Raw genomic sequence first — 24,854 nt, forward strand, 5'->3', positions numbered from 1 at the left:
GATTACATACTATAAATATACCAGTCGGGACAAGAGCAAGTCTATGGGGAGTACGTACTATAAATATACCAGTCAGGACAGGATCAAGTCTATGATGGTTGAATGGTCGCCTTCATGGTTTTATTTCAAAACATATGTAACATTTATAGACCTCTGTTGAGGTCGATATGGTATTTTACCAACCCCGTAGATCAGAGGATTAACAATTATGGTGGAATGGTTAACAAGCATGAAAAATAAGATCCAGGTATAGGTAAAGCATAGGTATATAAAAATAAAATCAAGGTATAGGTATATAAAAATAAGATCAAGGTTAAGCATAGGTATATAAAAATAAGGTCAAGGTATAGGTATAGTATCGGTATATAAAAATAAGATCAAGGTTAAGCATAGGTATATAAAAATAAGATCCAGGTGTAGGTATAGTATAGGTATATAAAAATATGTATGTCAGATATGTTAATATAGTGATATGTATGTCTGATATGTTAATTCAGTGATATATATGTCTGATATGTTAATTCAGTGATATGTATGTATGAGATGTTAATTCGGTGATATGTATGTCTGATATGTTAATTCAGTGATGTATATGTCTGATATGTTAATTCAGTGATATGTATGTCTGATATGTTAATTCAGTGATATATATATCTTATATGTTAATTCAGTGATATGTATGTATGATATGTTAATTCAGTGATATATATGTCTGATATGTTAATTCAGTGATATATATGTCTGATATGTTAATTCAGTGATATGTATGTCTGATATGTTAATTCAGTGATATGTATGTCTGATATGTTAATTCAGTGATATATATGTCAGATATGTTAATTCAGTGATATATATGTGTGATCTGTTAATTCAGTGATATGTATGTCAGATATGTTAATTCAGTGATATGTATGTCTGATATGTTAATTCAGTGATATATATGTCTGATATGTTAATTCAGTGATATGTATGTCTGATATGTTAATTCAGTGATATGTATGTCAGATATGTTAATTCAGTGATATGTATGTCTGATATGTTAATTCAGTGATATGTATGTCTGATATGTTAATTCAGTGATATATATGTCTGATATGTTAATTCAGTGATATATATGTCTTATATGTTAATTCAGTGATATGTATGTCTGATATGTTAATTCAGTGATATGTATGTCAGATATGTTAATTCAGTGATATGTATGTCAGATATGTTAATTCAGTGATATGTATGTCAGATATGTTAATTCAGTGATATGTATGTCTGATATGTTAATTCAGTGATATGTATGTCTTATATGTTAATTCAGTGATATGTATGTTTGATATGTTAATTCAGTGATATGTATGTCTGATATGTTAATTCAGTGATATATATGTCTGATATGTATGTCTGATATGTTAATTCAGTGATATGTATGTCAGATATGTTAATTCAGTGATATGTATGTCTGATATGTTAATTCAGTGATATGTATGTATGATATGTTAATTCAGTGTAATGTATGTCTGATATGTTAATTCAGTGATATGTATGTCTGATATGTTAATTCAGTGTAATGTATGTCTGATATGTTAATTCAGTGATATGTATGTCAAATATGTTAATTCAGTGTAATGTATGTCAGATATGTTAATTCAGTGATATATATGTCAGATATGTTAATTCAGTGATATATATGTCTGATATGTTAATTCAGTGATATGTATGTCAGATATGTTAATTCAGTGATATGTATGTCAGATATGTTAATATAGTGATATATATGTCTGATATGTTAATTCAGTGTAATGTATGTCTGATATGTTAATTCAGTGATATGTATGTCTGATATGTTAATTCAGTGATATGTATGTCAGATATGTTAATTCAGTGATATATATGTCAGATATGTTAATTCAGTGATATGTATGTCTGATATGTTAATTCAGTGATATGTATGTCTGATATGTTAATTCAGTGATATGTATGTCTGATATTTCAATTCAGTGATATGTATGTCTGATATGTTAATTCAGTGATATGTATGTCTGATATGTTAATTCAGTGATAAGTATTTGTGATATGTTAATTCAGTGATATGTATGTCAGATATGTTAATTCAGTGATATGTATGTCAGATATGTTAATTCAGTGATATATATGTCTGATATGTTAATTCAATGATATGTATGTCTGATATGTTAATTCAGTGATATGTATGTCTGATATGTTAATTCAGTGATATGTATGTCTGATATGTTAATTCAGTGATATGTATGTCTGATATTTTAATTCAGTGATATGTATGTCTGATATATTAATTCAGTGATATGTATGTCTGATATGTTAATTCAGTGATATGTATGTGTGATATGTTAATTCAGTGATATGTATGTCTGATATTTTAATTCAGTGATATGTATGTCTGATATGTTAATTCAGTGATATGTATGTCTGATATGTTAATTCAGTGATATGTATGTCTGATATGTTAATTCAGTGATATGTATGTCAGATATGTTAATTCAGTGATATGTATGTCAGATATGTTAATATAGTGATATATATGTCTGATATGTTAATTCAGTGTAATGTATGTCTGATATGTTAATTCAGTGATATGTATGTCTGATATGTTAATTCAGTGATATGTATGTCAGATATGTTAATTCAGTGATATATATGTCAGATATGTTAATTCAGTGATATGTATGTCTGATATGTTAATTCAGTGATATGTATGTCTGATATGTTAATTCAGTGATATGTATGTCTGATATTTTAATTCAGTGATATGTATGTCTGATATGTTAATTCAGTGATATGTATGTCTGATATGTTAATTCAGTGATAAGTATTTGTGATATGTTAATTCAGTGATATGTATGTCAGATATGTTAATTCAGTGATATGTATGTCAGATATGTTAATTCAGTGATATATATGTCTGATATGTTAATTCAGTGATATGTATGTCTGATATGTTAATTCAGTGATATGTATGTCTGATATGTTAATTCAGTGATATGTATGTCAGATATGTTAATTCAGTGATATGTATGTCTGATATATTAATTCAGTGATATGTATGTCTGATATGTTAATTCAGTGATATGTATGTGTGATATGTTAATTCAGTGATATGTATGTCTGATATTTTAATTCAGTGATATGTATGTCTGATATGTTAATTCAGTGATATGTATGTCTGATATGTTAATTCAGTGATATGTATGTCTGATATGTTAATTCAGTGATATGTATGTCAGATATGTTAATTCAGTGATATGTATGTCTGATATGTTAATTCAGTGATATATATGTCTGATATGTTAATTCAGTGATATGTATGTCTGATATGTTAATTCAGTGATATGTATGTCAGATCTGTTAATTCAGTGTAATGTATGTCTGATATGTTAATTCAGTGATATATATGTCTGATATGTTAATTCAGTGATATGTATGTCTGATATGTTAATTCAGTGATATGTATGTCAGATATGTTAATTCAGTGATATGTATGTCAGATATGTTAATTCAGTGATATATATGTCAGATATGTTAATTCAGTGATATATATGTCTGATATGTTAATTCAGTGATATATATGTCAGATATGTTAATTCAGTGATATGTATGTCAGATATGTTAATTCAGTGATATATATGTCAGATATGTTAATTCAGTGATATATATGTCAGATATGTTAATTCAGTGATATATATGTCTGATATGTTAATTCAGTGATATGTATGTCTGATATGTTAATTCAGTGATATGTATGTCTGATATGTTAATTCAGTGATATATATGTCAGATATGTTAATTCAGTGATATATATGTCAGATATGTTAATTCAGTGATATATATGTCAGATATGTTAATTCAGTGATATGTATGTCTGATATGTTAATTCAGTGATATGTATGTCTGATATGTTAATTCAGTGATATGTATGTCAGATATGTTAATTCAGTGATATGTATGTCTGATATGTTAATTCAGTGATATGTATGTCAGATATGTTAATTCAGTGATATGTATGTCTGATATGTTAATTCAGTGATATATATGTCTGATATGTTAATTCAGTGTAATGTATGTCAGATATGTTAATTCAGTGATATGTATGTCAGATATGTTAATTCAGTGATATGTATGTCTGATATGTTAATTCAGTGATATGTATGTCTGATATGTTAATTCAGTGATATGTATGTCAGATATGTTAATTCAGTGATATGTATGTCTGATATGTTAATTCAGTGATATGTATGTCTGATATGTTAATTCAGTGATATGTATGTCTGATATGTTAAAATCAGTGATATGTATGTCAGATATGTTAATTCAGTGATATGTATGTCAGATATGTTAATTCAGTGTAATGTATGTCTGATATGTTAATTCAGTGATATGTATATCTTATATGTTAATTCAGTGATATGTATGTCTGATATGTTAATTCAGTGAAATGTATATCTTATATGTTAATTCAGTGATATGTATGTCTGATATGTTAAAATCAGTGATATGTATGTCAGATATGTTAATTCAGTGATATATATATCTGATATTTTAATTCAGTGATATGTATGTCTGATATGTTAATTCAGTGATATGTATGTCTGATATGTTAATTCAGTGATATGTATGTCAGATATGTTAATTCAGTGATATGTATGTCTGATATGTTAATTCAGTGATATGTATGTCTGATATGTTAATTCAGTGTAATGTATGTCTGATATGTTAATTCAGTGATATGTATGTCAGATATGTTAATTCAGTGATATATATGTCTGATATGTTAACTCAGTGATATGTATGTCTGATATGTTAATTCAGTGATATGTATATCTGATATGTTAATTCAGTGATATGTATGTCTGATATGTTAATTCAGTGATATGTATGTCAGATATGTCAATTCAGTGATATGTATGTCTGATATGTTAATTCAGTGATATATATGTCAGATATGTTAATTCAGTGATATGTATGTCTGATATGTTAATTCGGTGATATGTATGTCTGATATGTTAATTCAGTGATATGTATGTCAGATATGTTAATTCAGTGATATGTATGTCAGATCTGTTAATTCGGTGATATATATGTCAGATATGTTAATTCAGTGATATATATGTCTGATATGTTAATTCAGAGATATGTATGTCAGATATGTTAATTCAGTGATATATATGTCAGATATGTTAATTCAGTGATATGTATGTCAGATCTGTTAATTCAGTGTAATGTATGTCTGATATGTTAATTCAGTGATATATATGTCTGATATGTTAATTCAGTGAATTGTATGTCTGATATGTTAATTCAGTGATATGTATGTCTGATATGTTAATTCAGTGATATGTATGTCAGATATGTTAATTCAGTGATATGTATGTCAGATATGTTAATTCAGTGATATATATGTCAGATATGTTAATTCAGTGATATATATGTCTGATATGTTAATTCAGTGATATATATGTCAGATATGTTAATTCAGTGATATGTATGTCAGATATGTTAATTCAGTGATATATATGTCAGATATGTTAATTCAGTGATATATATGTCAGATATGTTAATTCAGTGATATATATGTCTGATATGTTAATTCAGTGATATGTATGTCTGATATGTTAATTCAGTGATATGTATGTCTGATATGTTAATTCAGTGATATATATGTCAGATATGTTAATTCAGTGATATATATGTCAGATATGTTAATTCAGTGATATATATGTCAGATATGTTAATTCAGTGATATGTATGTCTGATATGTTAATTCAGTGATATGTATGTCTGATATGTTAATTCAGTGATATGTATGTCAGATATGTTAATTCAGTGATATGTATGTCTGATATGTTAATTCAGTGATATGTATGTCAGATATGTTAATTCAGTGATATGTATGTCTGATATGTTAATTCAGTGATATATATGTCTGATATGTTAATTCAGTGTAATGTATGTCAGATATGTTAATTCAGTGATATGTATGTCAGATATGTTAATTCAGTGATATATATGTCTGATATGTTAATTCATTGATATGTATGTCTGATATGTTAATTCAGTGATATGTATGTCAGATATGTTAATTCAGTGATATGTATGTCTGATATGTTAATTCAGTGATATGTATGTCTGATATGTTAATTCAGTGATATGTATGTCTGATATGTTAAAATCAGTGATATGTATGTCAGATATGTTAATTCAGTGATATGTATGTCAGATATGTTAATTCAGTGTAATGTATGTCTGATATGTTAATTCAGTGATATGTATATCTTATATGTTAATTCAGTGATATGTATGTCTGATATGTTAATTCAGTGATATGTATATCTTATATGTTAATTCAGTGATATGTATGTCTGATATGTTAAAATCAGTGATATGTATGTCAGATATGTTAATTCAGTGATATATATATCTGATATTTTAATTCAGTGATATGTATGTCTGATATGTTAATTCAGTGATATGTATGTCTGATATGTTAATTCAGTGATATGTATGTCAGATATGTTAATTCAGTGATATGTATGTCTGATATGTTAATTCAGTGATATGTATGTCTGATATGTTAATTCAGTGTAATGTATGTCTGATATATTAATTCAGTGATATGTATGTCAGATATGTTAATTCAGTGATATATATGTCTGATATGTTAACTCAGTGATATGTATGTCTGATATGTTAATTCAGTTATATGTATATCTGATATGTTAATTCAGTGATATGTATGTCTGATATGTTAATTCAGTGATATGTATGTCAGATATGTTAATTCAGTGATATGTATGTCAGATATGTTAATTCAGTGATATATATGTCTGATATGTTAATTCAGTGATATGTATGTCAGATATGTTAATTCAGTGATATGTATGTCAGATATGTTAATTCAGTGATATATATGTCTGATATGTTAATTCAGTGATATGTATGTCTGATATGTTAATTCAGTGATATATATGTCTGATATGTTAATTCAGTGATATGTATGTATGATATGTTAATTCGGTGATATGTATGTCTGATATGTTAATTCAGTGATGTATATGTCTGATATGTTAATTCAGTGATATGTATGTCTGATATGTTAATTCAGTGATATATATATCTTATATGTTAATTCAGTGATATGTATGTATGATATGTTAATTCAGTGATATATATGTCTGATATGTTAATTCAGTGATATATATGTCTGATATGTTAATTCAGTGATATGTATGTCTGATATGTTAATTCAGTGATATGTATGTCTGATATGTTAATTCAGTGATATATATGTCAGATATGTTAATTCAGTGATATATATGTGTGATCTGTTAATTCAGTGATATGTATGTCAGATATGTTAATTCAGTGATATGTATGTCTGATATGTTAATTCAGTGATATATATGTCAGATATGTTAATTCAGTGATATATATGTGTGATCTGTTAATTCAGTGATATGTATGTCAGATATGTTAATTCAGTGATATGTATGTCTGATATGTTAATTCAGTGATATATATGTCTGATATGTTAATTCAGTGATATGTATGTATGATATGTTAATTCAGTGATATGTATGTCAGATATGTTAATTCAGTGATATGTATGTCTGATATGTTAATTCAGTGATATGTATGTCTGATATGTTAATTCAGTGATATGTATGTCTGATATGTTAATTCAGTGATATATATGTCTTATATGTTAATTCAGTGATATGTATGTCTGATATGTTAATTCAGTGATATGTATGTCTGATATGTTAATTCAGTGATATATATGTCAGATATGTTAATTCAGTGTTATGTATGTCAGATCTGTTAATTCAGTGATATGTATGTCAGATCGGTTAATTCAGTGATATGTATGTCTGATATGTTAATTCAGTGATATGTATGTCTTATATGTTAATTCAGTGATATATATGTCTGATATGTTAATTCAGTGATATGTATGTCAGATATGTTAATTCAGTGTAATGTATGTCTGATATGTTAATTCAGTGATATGTATGTCAGATATGTTAATTCAGTGATATGTATGTCTGATATGTTAATTCAGTGATATGTATGTCAGATATGTTAATTCAGTGATATGTATGTCTGATATGTTAATTCAGTGATATGTATGTCAGATATGTTAATTCAGTGATATGTATGTCAGATATGTTAATTCAGTGATATGTATGTCAGATATGTTAATTCAGTGATATGTATGTCAGATATGTTAATTCAGTGATATGTATGTCAGATATGTTAATTCAGTGATATGTATGTCTGATATGTTAAGTCAGTGATATGTATGTCTGATATGTTAATTCAGTGATATGTATGTCAGATATGTTAATTCAGTGATATGTATGTCAGATATGTTAATTCAGTGATATGTATGTCAGATATGTTAATTCAGTGATATGTATGTCTGATATGTTAATTCAGTGATATGTATGTCTTATATGTTAATTCAGTGATATGTATGTTTGATATGTTAATTCAGTGATATGTATGTCTGATATGTTAATTCAGTGATATATATGTCTGATATGTATGTCTGATATGTTAATTCAGTGATATGTATGTCAGATATGTTAATTCAGTGATATGTATGTCTGATATGTTAATTCAGTGATATGTATGTATGATATGTTAATTCAGTGTAATGTATGTCTGATATGTTAATTCAGTGATATGTATGTCTGATATGTTAATTCAGTGTAATGTATGTCTGATATGTTAATTCAGTGATATGTATGTCAAATATGTTAATTCAGTGTAATGTATGTCAGATATGTTAATTCAGTGATATATATGTCAGATATGTTAATTCAGTGATATATATGTCTGATATGTTAATTCAGTGATATGTATGTCAGATATGTTAATTCAGTGATATGTATGTCAGATATGTTAATATAGTGATATATATGTCTGATATGTTAATTCAGTGTAATGTATGTCTGATATGTTAATTCAGTGATATGTATGTCTGATATGTTAATTCAGTGATATGTATGTCAGATATGTTAATTCAGTGATATATATGTCAGATATGTTAATTCAGTGATATGTATGTCTGATATGTTAATTCAGTGATATGTATGTCTGATATGTTAATTCAGTGATATGTATGTCTGATATTTTAATTCAGTGATATGTATGTCTGATATGTTAATTCAGTGATATGTATGTCTGATATGTTAATTCAGTGATAAGTATTTGTGATATGTTAATTCAGTGATATGTATGTCAGATATGTTAATTCAGTGATATGTATGTCAGATATGTTAATTCAGTGATATATATGTCTGATATGTTAATTCAGTGATATGTATGTCTGATATGTTAATTCAGTGATATGTATGTCTGATATGTTAATTCAGTGATATGTATGTCTGATATGTTAATTCAGTGATATGTATGTCTGATATTTTAATTCAGTGATATGTATGTCTGATATATTAATTCAGTGATATGTATGTCTGATATGTTAATTCAGTGATATGTATGTGTGATATGTTAATTCAGTGATATGTATGTCTGATATTTTAATTCAGTGATATGTATGTCTGATATGTTAATTCAGTGATATGTATGTCTGATATGTTAATTCAGTGATATGTATGTCTGATATGTTAATTCAGTGATATGTATGTCAGATATGTTAATTCAGTGATATGTATGTCTGATATGTTAATTCAGTGATATATATGTCAGATATGTTAATTCAGTGATATGTATGTCTGATATGTTAATTCGGTGATATGTATGTCTGATATGTTAATTCAGTGATATGTATGTCAGATATGTTAATTCAGTGATATGTATGTCAGATCTGTTAATTCGGTGATATATATGTCAGATATGTTAATTCAGTGATATATATGTCTGATATGTTAATTCAGAGATATGTATGTCAGATATGTTAATTCAGTGATATATATGTCAGATATGTTAATTCAGTGATATGTATGTCAGATCTGTTAATTCAGTGTAATGTATGTCTGATATGTTAATTCAGTGATATATATGTCTGATATGTTAATTCAGTGATATGTATGTCTGATATGTTAATTCAGTGATATGTATGTCTGATATGTTAATTCAGTGATATGTATGTCAGATATGTTAATTCAGTGATATGTATGTCAGATATGTTAATTCAGTGATATATATGTCAGATATGTTAATTCAGTGATATATATGTCAGATATGTTAATTCAGTGATATATATGTCAGATATGTTAATTCAGTGATATGTATGTCAGATATGTTAATTCAGTGATATATATGTCAGATATGTTAATTCAGTGATATATATGTCAGATATGTTAATTCAGTGATATATATGTCAGATATGTTAATTCAGTGATATATATGTCAGATATGTTAATTCAGTGATATATATGTCAGATATGTTAATTCAGTGATATGTATGTCTGATATGTTAATTCAGTGATATGTATGTCTGATATGTTAATTCAGTGATATGTATGTCAGATATGTTAATTCAGTGATATGTATGTCTGATATGTTAATTCAGTGATATGTATGTCAGATATGTTAATTCAGTGATATGTATGTCTGATATGTTAATTCAGTGATATATATGTCTGATATGTTAATTCAGTGATATGTATGTCAGATATGTTAATTCAGTGATATGTATGTCTGATATGTTAATTCAGTGATATATATGTCTGATATGTTAATTCAGTGTAATGTATGTCAGATATGTTAATTCAGTGATATGTATGTCAGATATGTTAATTCAGTGATATATATGTCTGATATGTTAATTCAGTGATATGTATGTCTGATATGTTAATTCAGTGATATGTATGTCAGATATGTTAATTCAGTGATATGTATGTCTGATATGTTAATTCAGTGATATGTATGTCTGATATGTTAATTCAGTGATATGTATGTCTGATATGTTAAAATCAGTGATATGTATGTCAGATATGTTAATTCAGTGATATGTATGTCAGATATGTTAATTCAGTGTAATGTATGTCTGATATGTTAATTCAGTGATATGTATATCTTATATGTTAATTCAGTGATATGTATGTCTGATATGTTAATTCAGTGATATGTATATCTTATATGTTAATTCAGTGATATGTATGTCTGATATGTTAAAATCAGTGATATGTATGTCAGATATGTTAATTCAGTGATATATATATCTGATATTTTAATTCAGTGATATGTATGTCTGATATGTTAATTCAGTGATATGTATGTCTGATATGTTAATTCAGTGATATGTATGTCAGATATGTTAATTCAGTGATATGTATGTCTGATATGTTAATTCAGTGATATGTATGTCTGATATGTTAATTCAGTGTAATGTATGTCTGATATGTTAATTCAGTGATATGTATGTCAGATATGTTAATTCAGTGATATATATGTCTGATATGTTAACTCAGTGATATGTATGTCTGATATGTTAATTCAGTGATATGTATATCTGATATGTTAATTCAGTGATATGTATGTCTGATATGTTAATTCAGTGATATGTATGTCAGATATGTTAATTCAGTGATATGTATGTCTGATATGTTAATTCAGTGATATATATGTCAGATATGTTAATTCAGTGATATGTATGTCTGATATGTTAATTCGGTGATATGTATGTCTGATATGTTAATTCAGTGATATGTATGTCAGATATGTTAATTCAGTGATATGTATGTCAGATCTGTTAATTCGGTGATATATATGTCAGATATGTTAATTCAGTGATATATATGTCTGATATGTTAATTCAGAGATATGTATGTCAGATATGTTAATTCAGTGATATATATGTCAGATATGTTAATTCAGTGATATGTATGTCAGATCTGTTAATTCAGTGTAATGTATGTCTGATATGTTAATTCAGTGATATATATGTCTGATATGTTAATTCAGTGATATGTATGTCTGATATGTTAATTCAGTGATATGTATGTCTGATATGTTAATTCAGTGATATGTATGTCTGATATGTTAATTCAGTGATATGTATGTCAGATATGTTAATTCAGTGATATATATGTCAGATATGTTAATTCAGTGATATATATGTCTGATATGTTAATTCAGTGATATATATGTCAGATATGTTAATTCAGTGATATGTATGTCAGATATGTTAATTCAGTGATATATATGTCAGATATGTTAATTCAGTGATATATATGTCAGATATGTTAATTCAGTGATATGTATGTCTGATATGTTAATTCAGTGATATGTATGTCAGATATGTTAATTCAGTGATATGTATGTCTGATATGTTAATTCAGTGATAATGTATGTCAGATATGTTAATTCAGTGATATGTATGTCAGATATGTTAATTCAGTGATATATATGTCAGATATGTTAATTCAGTGATATGTATGTCTGATATGTTAATTCAGTGATATGTATGTCTGATATGTTAATTCAGTGATATGTATGTCTGATATGTTAATTCAGTGATATGTATGTCGATATGTTAATTCAGTGATATGTATGTCAGATATGTTAATTCAGTGATATGTATGTCTGATATGTTAATTCAGTGATATGTATGTCTGATATGTTAATTCAGTGATATGTATGTCAGATATGTTAATTCAGTGATATGTATGTCTGATATGTTAATTCAGTGATATGTATGTCTGATATGTTAATTCAGTGATATGTATGTCTGATATGTTAATTCAGTGATATGTATGTCAGATATGTTAATTCAGTGATATAGTATGTCTGATATGTTAATTCAGTGATATGTATGTCTGATATGTTAATTCAGTGATATGTATGTCTGATATGTTAATTCAGTGATATGTATGTCTGATATGTTAATTCAGTGATATGTATGTCTGATATGTTAATTCAGTGATATGTATGTCAGATATGTTAATTCAGTGATATGTATGTCAGATATGTTAATTCAGTGATATATATGTCTGATATGTTAATTCAGTGATATGTATGTCAGATATGTTAATTCAGTGATATGTATGTCAGATATGTTAATTCAGTGATATATATGTCTGATATGTTAATTCAGTGATATGTATGTCTGATATGTTAATTCAGTGATATGTATGTGTGATCTGTTAATTCAGTGATATGTATGTCTGATATGTTAATTCAGTGATATGTATGTCTGATATGTTAATTCAGTGATATGTATGTCTGATATGTTAATTCAGTGATATGTATGTATGATATGTTGATTCAGTGATATGTTTGTCTGATATGTTAATTCAGTGATATGTATGTCAGATATGTTAATTCAGTGATATGTATGTCTGATATGTTAATTCGGTGTAATGTATGTCTGATATGTTAATTCAGTGTAATGTATGTCTGATATGTTAATTCAGTGATATATATAGAGGTTACACAACGAGTGGATATGGAATTTATTTCACACGAGTAAGTTATTTTTTAAAAGTTACAAAAGACACGAGCTTTAGCTTAGCTCGTGTCTTTTGTAACTTTTAAAAAATAACTTACTCGTGTGAAATAAATTCAAAAGCTCGTGTCTTTTGTAACTTTTAAAAAATAACTTACTCGTGTGAAATAAATTCCATATCCAACAACCACTCGTTGTGTAACCTCTATATATTAATTCGGTTATATCAATGGCTGATTTTTATATAGGAATGTGTATTTTGAGTAAAGTATCACGAAGTTGATTGGAATCATTTTTTATCTGTTGTTGAAATGCCGAATAAAAGGTCACTTACCTGTTCATACATTTTCAGGCCCCATTGCTTGGCATTTAACAGGAAATCATTCCAAAATTTCTGAAAGACAAACAAACAACTTGATTAAATTGCCAACTCTGTGTGGTAATATTTGAAGACTTTAATCGTTGTTACTTTCAGTATGTTTTGTACTTTTGTGACCCTCCTTAATTCCACGCCACAATTGTATGAACTTTATAGACAGGCTCGCTAATGTTATAATCGCTCCCTTAAGGAAATAGAACTATACCAAATTACATTATATAGAGTGATGTGTAGGTTTAGTGGACATGTGTGTACCGTTAATGTTGTAACATATCCCCGTAATCAAGAATGATAATGCCTTATTGTTCTACCGAATGTGATTGTTTCCCGGAGATACATTTAGGGGAAATCCTAAAGTACATTGTTTGACGAGAGCTTTTATAATCTTATTAGATTTTTGTACACGTTTTAATTGCTGTAGCAAAGGTTTTCCTTTGTTTATCAGTGTATATAGAAGTTACATAACACAACCAATTTCATATTTAAGAGAGTGACTTTTCGATGACTACACTGTCACCTTTAACAGGCTATTCACCGTATCGTCGCGTACTGGCACTAACATAGACTCGATCAGCTGTTTAGGATGTTTCGTCGCGTACTGGTACTAACATAGACTCGATCTGCTGTTTAGGATGTTTCGTCGCGTACTGGCACTAACATAGAGTCGATCAGCTGTTTAGGATGTTTCGTCGCGTACTGGCACTAACATAGACTCGATCAGCTGTTTAGGATGTATCGTCGCGTACTGGCACTAACATAGACTCGATCAGCTGTTTAGGATGTTTCGTCGCGTACTGGCACTAACATAGACTCGATCAGCTGTTTAGGATGTTTCGTCGCGTACTGGCACTAACATAGACTCGATCTGCTGTTTAGGATGTTTCGTCGCGTACTGGCACTAACATAGACTCGATCTGCTGTTTAGGATGTTTCGTCGCGTACTGGCACTAACATAGACTCGATCAGCTGTTTAGGATGTTTCGTCGCGTACTGGCACTAACATAGACTCGATCTGCTGTTTAGGATGTTTCGTCGCGTACTGGCACTAACATAGACTCGATCTGCTGTTTAGGATGTTTCGTCGCGTACTGGCACTAACATAGACTCGATCAGCTGTTTAGGATGTTTCGTCGCGTACTGGTACTAACATAGACTCGATCAGCTGTTTAGGATGTTTCGTCGCGTACTGGTACTAACATAGACTCGATCAGCTGTTTAGGATGTTTCGTCGCGTAATGGCACTAACATAGACTCGATCTGCTGTTTAGGATGTTTCGTCGCGTACTGGCACTAACATAGACTCGATCAGCTGTTTAGGATGTTTCGTCGCGTAATGGCACTAACATAGACTCGATCTGCTGTTTAGGATGTTTCGTCGCGTACTGGCACTAACATAGACTCGATCTGCTGTTTAGGATGTTTCGTCGCGTAATGGCACTAACATAGACTCGATCTGCTGTTTAGGATGTTTCGTCGCGTAATGGCACTAACATAGACTCGATCTGCTGTTTAGGATGTTTCGTCGCGTAATGGCACTAACATAGACTCGATCTGCTGTTTAGGATGTTTCGTCGCGTACTGGCACTAACATAGACTCGATCAGCTGTTTAGGATGTTTCGTCGCGTACTGGCACTAACATAGACTCGATCAGCTGTTTAGGATGTTTCGTCGCGTACTGGCACTAACATAGACTCGATCAGCTGTTTAGGATGTTTCGTCGCGTACTGGCACTAACATAGACTCGATCAGCTGTTTAGGATGTTTCGTCGCGTACTGACACTAACATAGACTCGATCTGCTGTTTAGGATGTTTCGTCGCGTACTGGCACTAACATAGACTCGATCTGCTGTTTAGGATGTTTCGTCGCGTACTGGCACTAACATAGACTCGATCAGCTGTTTAGGATGTTTCGTCTCTATCATGCTCCTATTAACACCAAGTTCGAAAATAGAGTGAGGAGATAGTAAAAATAAAATTCAGTAGAATCAAAGCAGTGTACAAGATGGTATGATGTACTTAAGTCGAATCGGCTAAGCTTTGTTTAATGTTTGGTCATAGATATGCGAATCTGTGTAACCCCTCGTCCCTGTTTAGTACTGGACTGCTGCGGTGTATCCAGATGGCCTTCCTGACGAATTGCCTGGATAGGTTTTTTCCTGTTACCTTTTTTTAAATTGTCCCATTCAATTGTGATATTGCTGCACAGAATGGTCTGCAAGTGTCGATTTTTTTAACTGGGATTGAAATTGTTTCACCTCTGAACTGTTGATTTTTTCCTTCTTGGGATTCCGCGTCTTTCTGATGTTCGATAAGTCGGACCCCGTATCTTCTTTTTCTCTTTTCTCCCTTTTCTCCAATATATGATGCGCAGCAGTTTTTGTTTCCTATTTCGTGTATAAACTCGGCGACGCTTAAGATGTTTTATCCTTTTAGTGGACCAGGATATTTCGGAGTCATGTGAGTTTTCATGGCTGGAGCAATTCCATGACCACGATGGTTTCTGACAGGCCTTTGATGTAAGGAATAACTACTCGTCCTTTCGTTTTCTTTTTTTCTTTGGTGTTCCGCCTCCTGGTGATTTCTCTGCTTTCCCTCAGCTTTGTTCTTATCTTTCTGGATTGCCCAGTCGGGGTGACCATATCTTTTCACAGCGCTTTAGATGTGAATTTGCTCTTGTTTCTTGTCTTTATCATATTGTGTGATAATAGTTTCACATCTGTTGAGCAAAGTTCGGTGTAAGGGGTAATACCGTCAATACCGCTATCTTTCTTAACCAGGAGTGCGTCGAGGAATGGTATAGTGCCATCTTTATCTTCTTCACATGTGAACTTGATGTTACGGTGTTTATTTGTGCAGTCAAATCCTTCTATGAACCCTTGTTGACTACTTCCGATATGTCATCAACATATAGGTTTGAATTCCATGGGTGGGGGCGGGGGGTGTGTGTGGGGGGGGGGGGGGGGGGAGAGATGGCTATAGCCTCTTTTCTATGTGTTCCGTATATATGTTGGAGACACTGGACTGCCCATGGCTGTACCAAACCGCTGCTGATTGATGGTATCTCGGAAAAGAAATATGTTGTGAGCAGAAATTCTAGCAAATCCATGATGTCTTGGATATGGAGACTGATATTCTTTCGTCATGACCGGTCTTGCTCCAGACGGCTTTTAATTATTCCAAGTCAGTGGGTGTGCCAGTGAAAAGATATACTACTTTGTCTTAAATAAATTCCCGATTTCTTCGGATGAGTACTGGTTACATACTTTCAGCAAGTTCGAGTTTCTGACATGCTGTTCTGATGTCCCTACAAGTGGTCCTTAAAATGTGAGTGACTAGGATACATCGTAACCAATGGAACCAGTATAGTCCACCATGGGAAGTAGAGGGTTTCCTTCTTTATGGATCTTGGATGTGCAGTGCATTCTTTGGGCATTTTCTGCAGTGGGATACGGGTGTCTATATTGTAATTCAGTGATCTTATTTTCTTGTTTGAGTTAAGATAAGATATCTACTAGTCGTCGTTTGAATCCCTGTGTAGGGATGTTCTTGAGTTGTTCATGTTTTGGTGTCGCCAAACACAGCGACAACTTTGTTCTCGTATTCGTCAGTGTCCATAACAACTGTGGCTTTGTTCTCGTATTCGTCAGTGTCCATAACAACTGTGGCTTTGTTCTCGTATTCGTCAGTGTCCATAGCAACTGTGGCTTTGTTCTCGTATTCGTCAGTGTCCGAAACAACTGTGGCTTTGTTCTCGTATTCGTCAGTGTCCGAAACAACTGTGGCTTTGTTCTCGTATTCGTCAGTGTCCATAACAACTGTGGCTTTGTTCTCGTATTCGTCAGTGTCCATAACAACTGTGGCTTTGTTCTCGTATTCGTCAGTGTCCATAACAACTGTGGCTTTGTTCTCGTATTCGTCAGTGTCCATAACAACTGTGGCTTTGTTCTCGTATTCGTCAGTGTCCGAAACAACTGTGGCTTTGTTCTCGTATTCGTCAGTGTCCATAACAACTGTGGCTTTGTTCTCGTATTCGTCAGTGTCCATAACAACTGTGGCTTTGCTCTTGTCTGCTGGTAAAATCACGATCACGGTTTTTTGAGATATAGTAACAGACATACAGTGGCCCTTTACTATTACTATTACTATCAATATATAGTATACATAATGTATATTTTGAATGTGACAACAAAAAATTGAATAAAAAAAAATCACGATTGATTTGTCCTTGCTTAATTGTCAAATCGTTCTTCCTTTGATATGATGTCTGCTGGTATACGTAGTTTCGTAGATTTTAAGACACCAGTCACTTGTGATCTCCGCTGATCAGTCTCGGCGTAGCTCAATTTCTTAATCGCCTGTTCTGTGGCTTTAACGGAATCATAAACTGGAATTTTGTCTGGGACGATGGCATAGTTCTAATCCTTCGCTAGTAGAGTTTTGTTGTTATCTGTAAGCCGTTTGTTAGAGATGTTATAAACCACGTATAAAACATGGTTTCACGCAGTTCTCCATTTGTGTTATAAGTCAGCCTCGATCGCTCTGTCATATGTTTCAACTTCTTCAAGTCGCGTTCTTTAGTCGTGTTGAACGCTTTTTTACTTATGCGCTTCATATGCGTGTTAATATCATCGAATATATCACTCGATAACCGCTCGGTAAGTGTAGAGGTGAAGAGTGTTTGTTGTTAATAACGCATATTCTTTCCCTCAACAGATCTTTCTTCACTTTACTAATGATCTTTCGGGCAGCGATGGTATTAATTAGGCTTCTAATATTATGACTTGAAGCACGTGGCGTAAACAACAGACGGTTATTGTGTCTCGCTAACTTCACTTCATGTCCCTCGAGCTTTCGTACATCTTTGATACCAACTTGTCCAAACTTAGATCGGATATTCTGGAGCATTTTCTTCGAATTGGTAATGATTTTATTTCATGTTTACCATTTCGTCACACTATTTTCGAACTTGAGAATAACAGATCATGATAGAAACGAAACATCCTAAACAGTCGATCGAATATATTACCATCTCGGACATATGTCAGTGTTAGTACGCTTCACATTGGTCATTAGTCTAATGAAGGTGACAGTGAAGTCATCGAAACGTCACACTCTTAAATATCACATTGGTTGCATCATAAAACTATCATATTTTCATTGCAAACTTGAATATACTGAGTGGAAGGTAACATAACTGAAGTTTATTATATATACTAATGTCTTTGTATGACTACGATGTGGAGATAATTATCTTCTACATAATGATAAGGATAACACAAATGATACAACTGTATGTTATAGTGATATAGGTACTGACTTATATTTCACAGCGATATAGGTACTGGCCGATATTTCACAGCGATATAGGTACTGACTGATATTTCACAGCGATATAGGTACTGACCGATATTTCACAGCGATATAGGTACTGGCTGATATTTCACAGCGATATAGGTACTGACTGATATTTCACAGCGATATAAGTACTCGCTGATATTTCACAGCGATATAGGTACTGACTGATATTTCACAGCGATATAGGTACTGGCCGATATTTCACAGCGATATAGGTACTGGCCGATATTTCACAGCGATATAGGTACTGACTGATATTTCACAGCGATATAGGTACTGGCGGATATTTCACAGCGATATAGGTACTGACTGATATTTCACAGCAATATAGGTACTGGCCGATATTTCACAGCAATATAGGTACTGGCTTATATTTCACAGCGATATAGGTACTGGCCGATATTTCACAGCGATATAGGTACTGACTGATATTTCACAGCGATATAGGTACTGACTGATATTTCACAGCAATATAGGTACTGGCTTATATTTCACAGCGATATTGGTACTGGCGGATATTTCACAGCGATATAGGTACTGGCGGATATTTCACAGCGATATAGGTACTGACTGATATTTCACAGCAATATAGGTACTGGCTTATATTTCACAGCGATATAGGTACTGGCCGATATTGCACAGAGATATAGGTACTGACTGATATTTCACAGCGATTTAGGTACAGGCCGATATTTCACAGCGATATAGGTACTGACCGATATTTCACAGCGATATAGGTACTGGCCGATATTTCACAGCGATATAGGTACTGACCGATATTTCACAGCGATATAGGTACTGGCCGATATTTCACAGCGATATAGGTACTGACTAATATTTCACAGCGATATAGGTACTGGTGGATATTTCACAGCGATATAGGTACTGGCTGATATTTCACAGCGATATAGGTACTGACTTATATTTCACAGCGATATAGGTACTGGCGGATATTTCACAGCGATATAGGTACTGGCGGATATTTCACAGCGATATAGGTACTGACTGATATTTCACAGCGATATAGGTACTGACTGATATTTCACAGCGATATAGGTACTGACTTATATTTCACAGCAATATAGGTACTGGCTTATATTTCACAGCGATATTGGTACTGGCGGATATTTCACAGCGATATAGGTACTGGCTGATATTTCACAGCGATATAGGTACTGACTGATATTTCACAGTGATATAGGTACTGGCCGATATTTCACAGCGATATAGGTACTGGCCGATATTTCACAGCGATATAGGTACTGGCTGATATTTCACAGCGATAATGAATGAATGAATGAATAATCTTTATTTCCTCCAATTACATGAAGATTAATTTTTCATTCAAACACTATACAACACAAAAAATATATACAAATGATATATGCATCACGTGACTAATACAAAAACATGTCCATAGAAAAGTAGTTAAATCATATAATATACAATTACATGACCTCTTTCATAGTTATTTTTTCAAGTTAATTGAAGGTATATTTACAAGTTTGAACATTTTTCCTCATTTTCATCCTCATCGGCTCTATCATTTTTGCAATATTTAACATAATATTGCGCCAATCTTCACAATTTATACTTTGTGTTACATCATTTAATCCGCCAAGTAAAAAAGCCAGTATTTCATTATCATTTTGATTAAAAAGTTGAACTGATTCAGTGACAGGTAGAATGTCAACTATCATGTAAAAAATTGCGTTTCTTTCTTCAAGTAGTTTCCAACAGTTCATCATTAAATGTTTTATAATATCAGCAGAAGCCATTCCACATAGACGACAGACGCCTGGTGTAATAGCCGTACATCCAAGTTTAAGAAGATATGTTAATTGTTTTCTTAGATCGGTATGATTTGACAGCAGTGCAATAAGACGATGTTCTTTTAACTCTGTATGAATTAAACAAAATCGTTCAAGGTCTAATCTATTTTAAACTTTGTTTTTCCACGTCTCTTCCTCATGCTTAAAGATAGCATTATTAACAATATTTTTCCATGGCAGTTTTGATGGAAAGAATCCATCTTTGATAAATTGTTCTATAAAAAAAATAAGCTGATATTTGATAACAATATTCATCAGATTAAAAGTAATTGAATTTGAACAATCTGTATGTCCATTAATAATACATCCAAGAAGGTAATTAAAATTTTTCTTGTGGGTATAGTCATATTTGGCATTACTTAATCTTTCGAAAAATAACATTTTGTTTTTATCTATTTTCCCCTGGACTGACCAGAGTCCAAGTGAAGAAACTGTAGCGTCTACTGGGGAAGTTGAATGAAACTCTAGAATAAACCTCACGAAATATCTTTGTGTTATTTCTAGTGTTTCACTGAGTTTTGGGGATAAGTTATTCCATGTTTCACATGAGTACAATGCAGCAGGTAATATAACACGTTCCCAAATACATTTGGCTGAGGTTGGTAGCATTCCTGAAGGCTTCATGCCAACATCATATAAAGAATCTAATTTTTTCTTCATTTTTTTGGATGCCAAATTAACAGTGTTACTTCCGTAGATAAAGGTACTGACCGATATTTCACAGCGATATAGGTATTGGCCGATATTTCACAGCGATATAGGTACTGGCCGATATTTCACAGCGATATAGGTACTGGCTGATATTTCACAGCGATATAGGTACTGACTGATATTTCACAGCGATATAGGTACTGACTAATATTTCACAGCGATATAGGTACTGGCCGATATATTTATTCAAAAACATTATGATAATCAAAAACAATGACACAAAACTACACATTTCGCACAAATTATATAAATTCCTCACTTAAACATTTTATCTCATTAATAGAGAAATATGAAATAAAATAAAAACGTGTCACATGTTTCGCCTGAATGACACATACAAATTTTATACTAAAGCCTACTTGTATGTGCAAATACCGGAAGCGCCACCTATTGGCGTATCTCATACCAAAGAGAAAATCATTTTTCTATTTTTTTTACCGTCAACCAGTTTAAATTATGTTTTGTGGAACATTGATGAAGTGTATTACTAATGTCTAACTAAAGGTAACTGGTGTTATGTGTACTTACCTGATCATCGGGAATGGACAGTAATGTCTCTTTGACAAAATTGTAATTCCCGCCATTGGATTTGTCGTAAATATTGTCCGGGGACCTAAGGACGAACAGTAAAGGTGAAATAAAAACAGTTAATAGGGCGACATTCAACATTGCGACTTCTCATTGGATAATATTCCGAATAAAAATGTTATACAAAATGTATATATTAATCAACTAATACCTACGTATTTCCATTATGTTTAACTACAAAGCTAATACAACAATAGAAGCTTAACTAAGAAAGCAACAGACATAGCAATGTCCATACATCCATCACAAAAGGAATATCTTATGAAGGAATTACATGTTATACACAAACTGGTGACGTCACGAGGCAATACATCAATCACAAAAGGAATATATCGTGTAGGAAGGACATGTTATACACAAACTGGTGACGTCATGAGGCAATACATCAATCACAAGAGGAACATATCGTGTAGGAAGGGAAGGCACACATACTGATGACGTCATGAGGCATCAATAACGCGAGGAATATCTACCGAAGACACCAATCAGGACACACCATCCAGTCACATTATACCGACAACGTGTAAACCAGTCGTCCCATTCCAAAAATGCTGAGCGCTAAGCAGGAGTAGCAATTTTAAGGACTCTAGTATGTATCGGCTAGGGGACAGAACCAAAAGCCTTCCTAACAGAGGCAAACGCTCAACTACAGACCAAAAGTGGGGCATTGTCAAGGGAGATATTCGGCGTGAAGAAGAAAGTTACGAAAGAGCAGAAAAGATAAAATCCGAAATTTAGTCGCCTTCATGCAATGGGAGCAGCAAGTACAATTCATACTTCTTATCCAACCTACACTGTTTTAGAAAGGAAGTGAGGGGATACGCTTTTTCCGTGCCATCTATCTGTGGACGAGGAGTTTACCGCTCTCGGTGTTTGTTTCCATGTTCACATATAGACCTGACATGGGGTCGAGTTCCTGGTATTATGTTGGATACAACTAACATTGTTAGTGGATGTCTTGTCGACGATCTGACTGCGGAGTGTTACGTTGATGTATCAAATTAACGTTGGAGGGAATTTCCCTCGGGTCCATAAAAGTGAAACTCAAATGAAAATTTAGTCCGTATGGTAACGTGGAGTGGTATCGCATAGCATGTTCTAAATTATCGTCAGATGAAGTAGGTCTATTACAATGTAACAGGGAATATCGCCTACACCTCTGTTACATACTCCAAGTCACAAGTCCGTTGGTATTTAATTAAAATTCGTTTTGTTTCTTTTTCTATGACTTCAAATTGGCGTATTGTGAAGATTTGAATTCGTGAAAAGACGACAGAACCACGCTTGGAATGAAATGAAATCGAGATCGATATTCATCACACACATTTAACACCTGTCACTCTCCGAATCAAAACCAAAAACGGAAAAATTACAGATACCAAGGTCTCTGAATCATCCCTATTATAAAAACCGTCATTATTATTTTCTATAGTTAGTGTCTATAACATAAAAACCGTCATTATTATTTACTTATAGTATCTATGACATAAAAACCGTCATTATTATTTACTTTAGTTAGTGTCTATAACATAAAAACTGTCATTATTATTTACTTTACTGAGTATTTATAACATAAAAACCGTCATTATTATTTACTTTACTGAGTATTTATAACATAAAAACCGTCATTATTATTTACTTTGATTAGTATTTATAACATAAAAACTGTCATTATTATTTACTTTACTGAGTATTTATAACATAAAAACCGTCATTATTATTTACTTTACTGAGTATTTATAACATAAAAACCGTCATTATTATTTACTTTAGTTAGTGTCTATAACATAAAAACGTCATTATTATTTACTTTAGTTAGTGTCTATAACATAAAAACTGTCATTTCTATTTACTTTATAGTATCTATAACATAAATACCGTCATGATTACTTACTTTATTTAGTATCTATAACATAAAACCCGTCATTATTATTTACTTTATTTATTATCTATAACATACAAAACGTCATTATTATTTATTTATTTTAGTATCTATAACATAAATACCGTCATGATTACTTACTTTATTTAGTATTTATAACATAAAACCCGTCATTATTATTTACTTTATTTATTATCTATAACATACAAAACGTCATTATTATTTACTTTGGTTAGTATTTATAACATAAAAACGTCATTATTATTTACTTTATTTAGTATCTATAACATACAAAACGTCATTATTATTTATTTATTTTAGTATCTATAACATAAAAACGTCATTATTATTTACTTTATTTAGTATCTATAACATACAAAACGTCATTATTATTTATTTATTTTAGTATCTATAACATAAATACCGTCATGATTACTTACTTTATTTAGTATCTATAACATAAAACCCGTCATTATTATTTACTTTATTTATTATCTATAACATACAAAACGTCATTATTATTTACTTTGGTTAGTATTTATCACATAAAAACGTCATTATTATTTACTTTATTTAGTATCTATAACATACAAAACGTCATTATTATTTATTTATTTTAGTATCTATAACATAAAAACGTCATTATTATTTACTTTATTTAGTATCT

General features: G+C 31.3%; 1 protein-coding gene across 1 annotated transcript in view; it reads right to left on the reverse strand.

The window, feature by feature from the left end:
* The window catches only part of LOC117345186, a 66,834-nt gene that overhangs the window by 23,643 nt on the left and 18,337 nt on the right, over window positions 1–24,854 (reverse strand). Inside the window, exons 9-10 of the mRNA XM_033908194.1 lie at window positions 22,246–22,330; window positions 13,773–13,832 (exon numbers count right to left, since the gene is read on the reverse strand). Of these exons, the coding sequence (XP_033764085.1) occupies window positions 13,773–13,832; window positions 22,246–22,330 (145 nt within the window). The remainder of the gene's footprint in view (window positions 1–13,772; window positions 13,833–22,245; window positions 22,331–24,854) is intronic.

The sequence above is a fragment of the Pecten maximus genome, chromosome 2 (assembly GCF_902652985.1).
Source record: "Pecten maximus chromosome 2, xPecMax1.1, whole genome shotgun sequence".
Classification (NCBI taxonomy): Eukaryota; Metazoa; Mollusca; class Bivalvia; order Pectinida; family Pectinidae; genus Pecten; species Pecten maximus.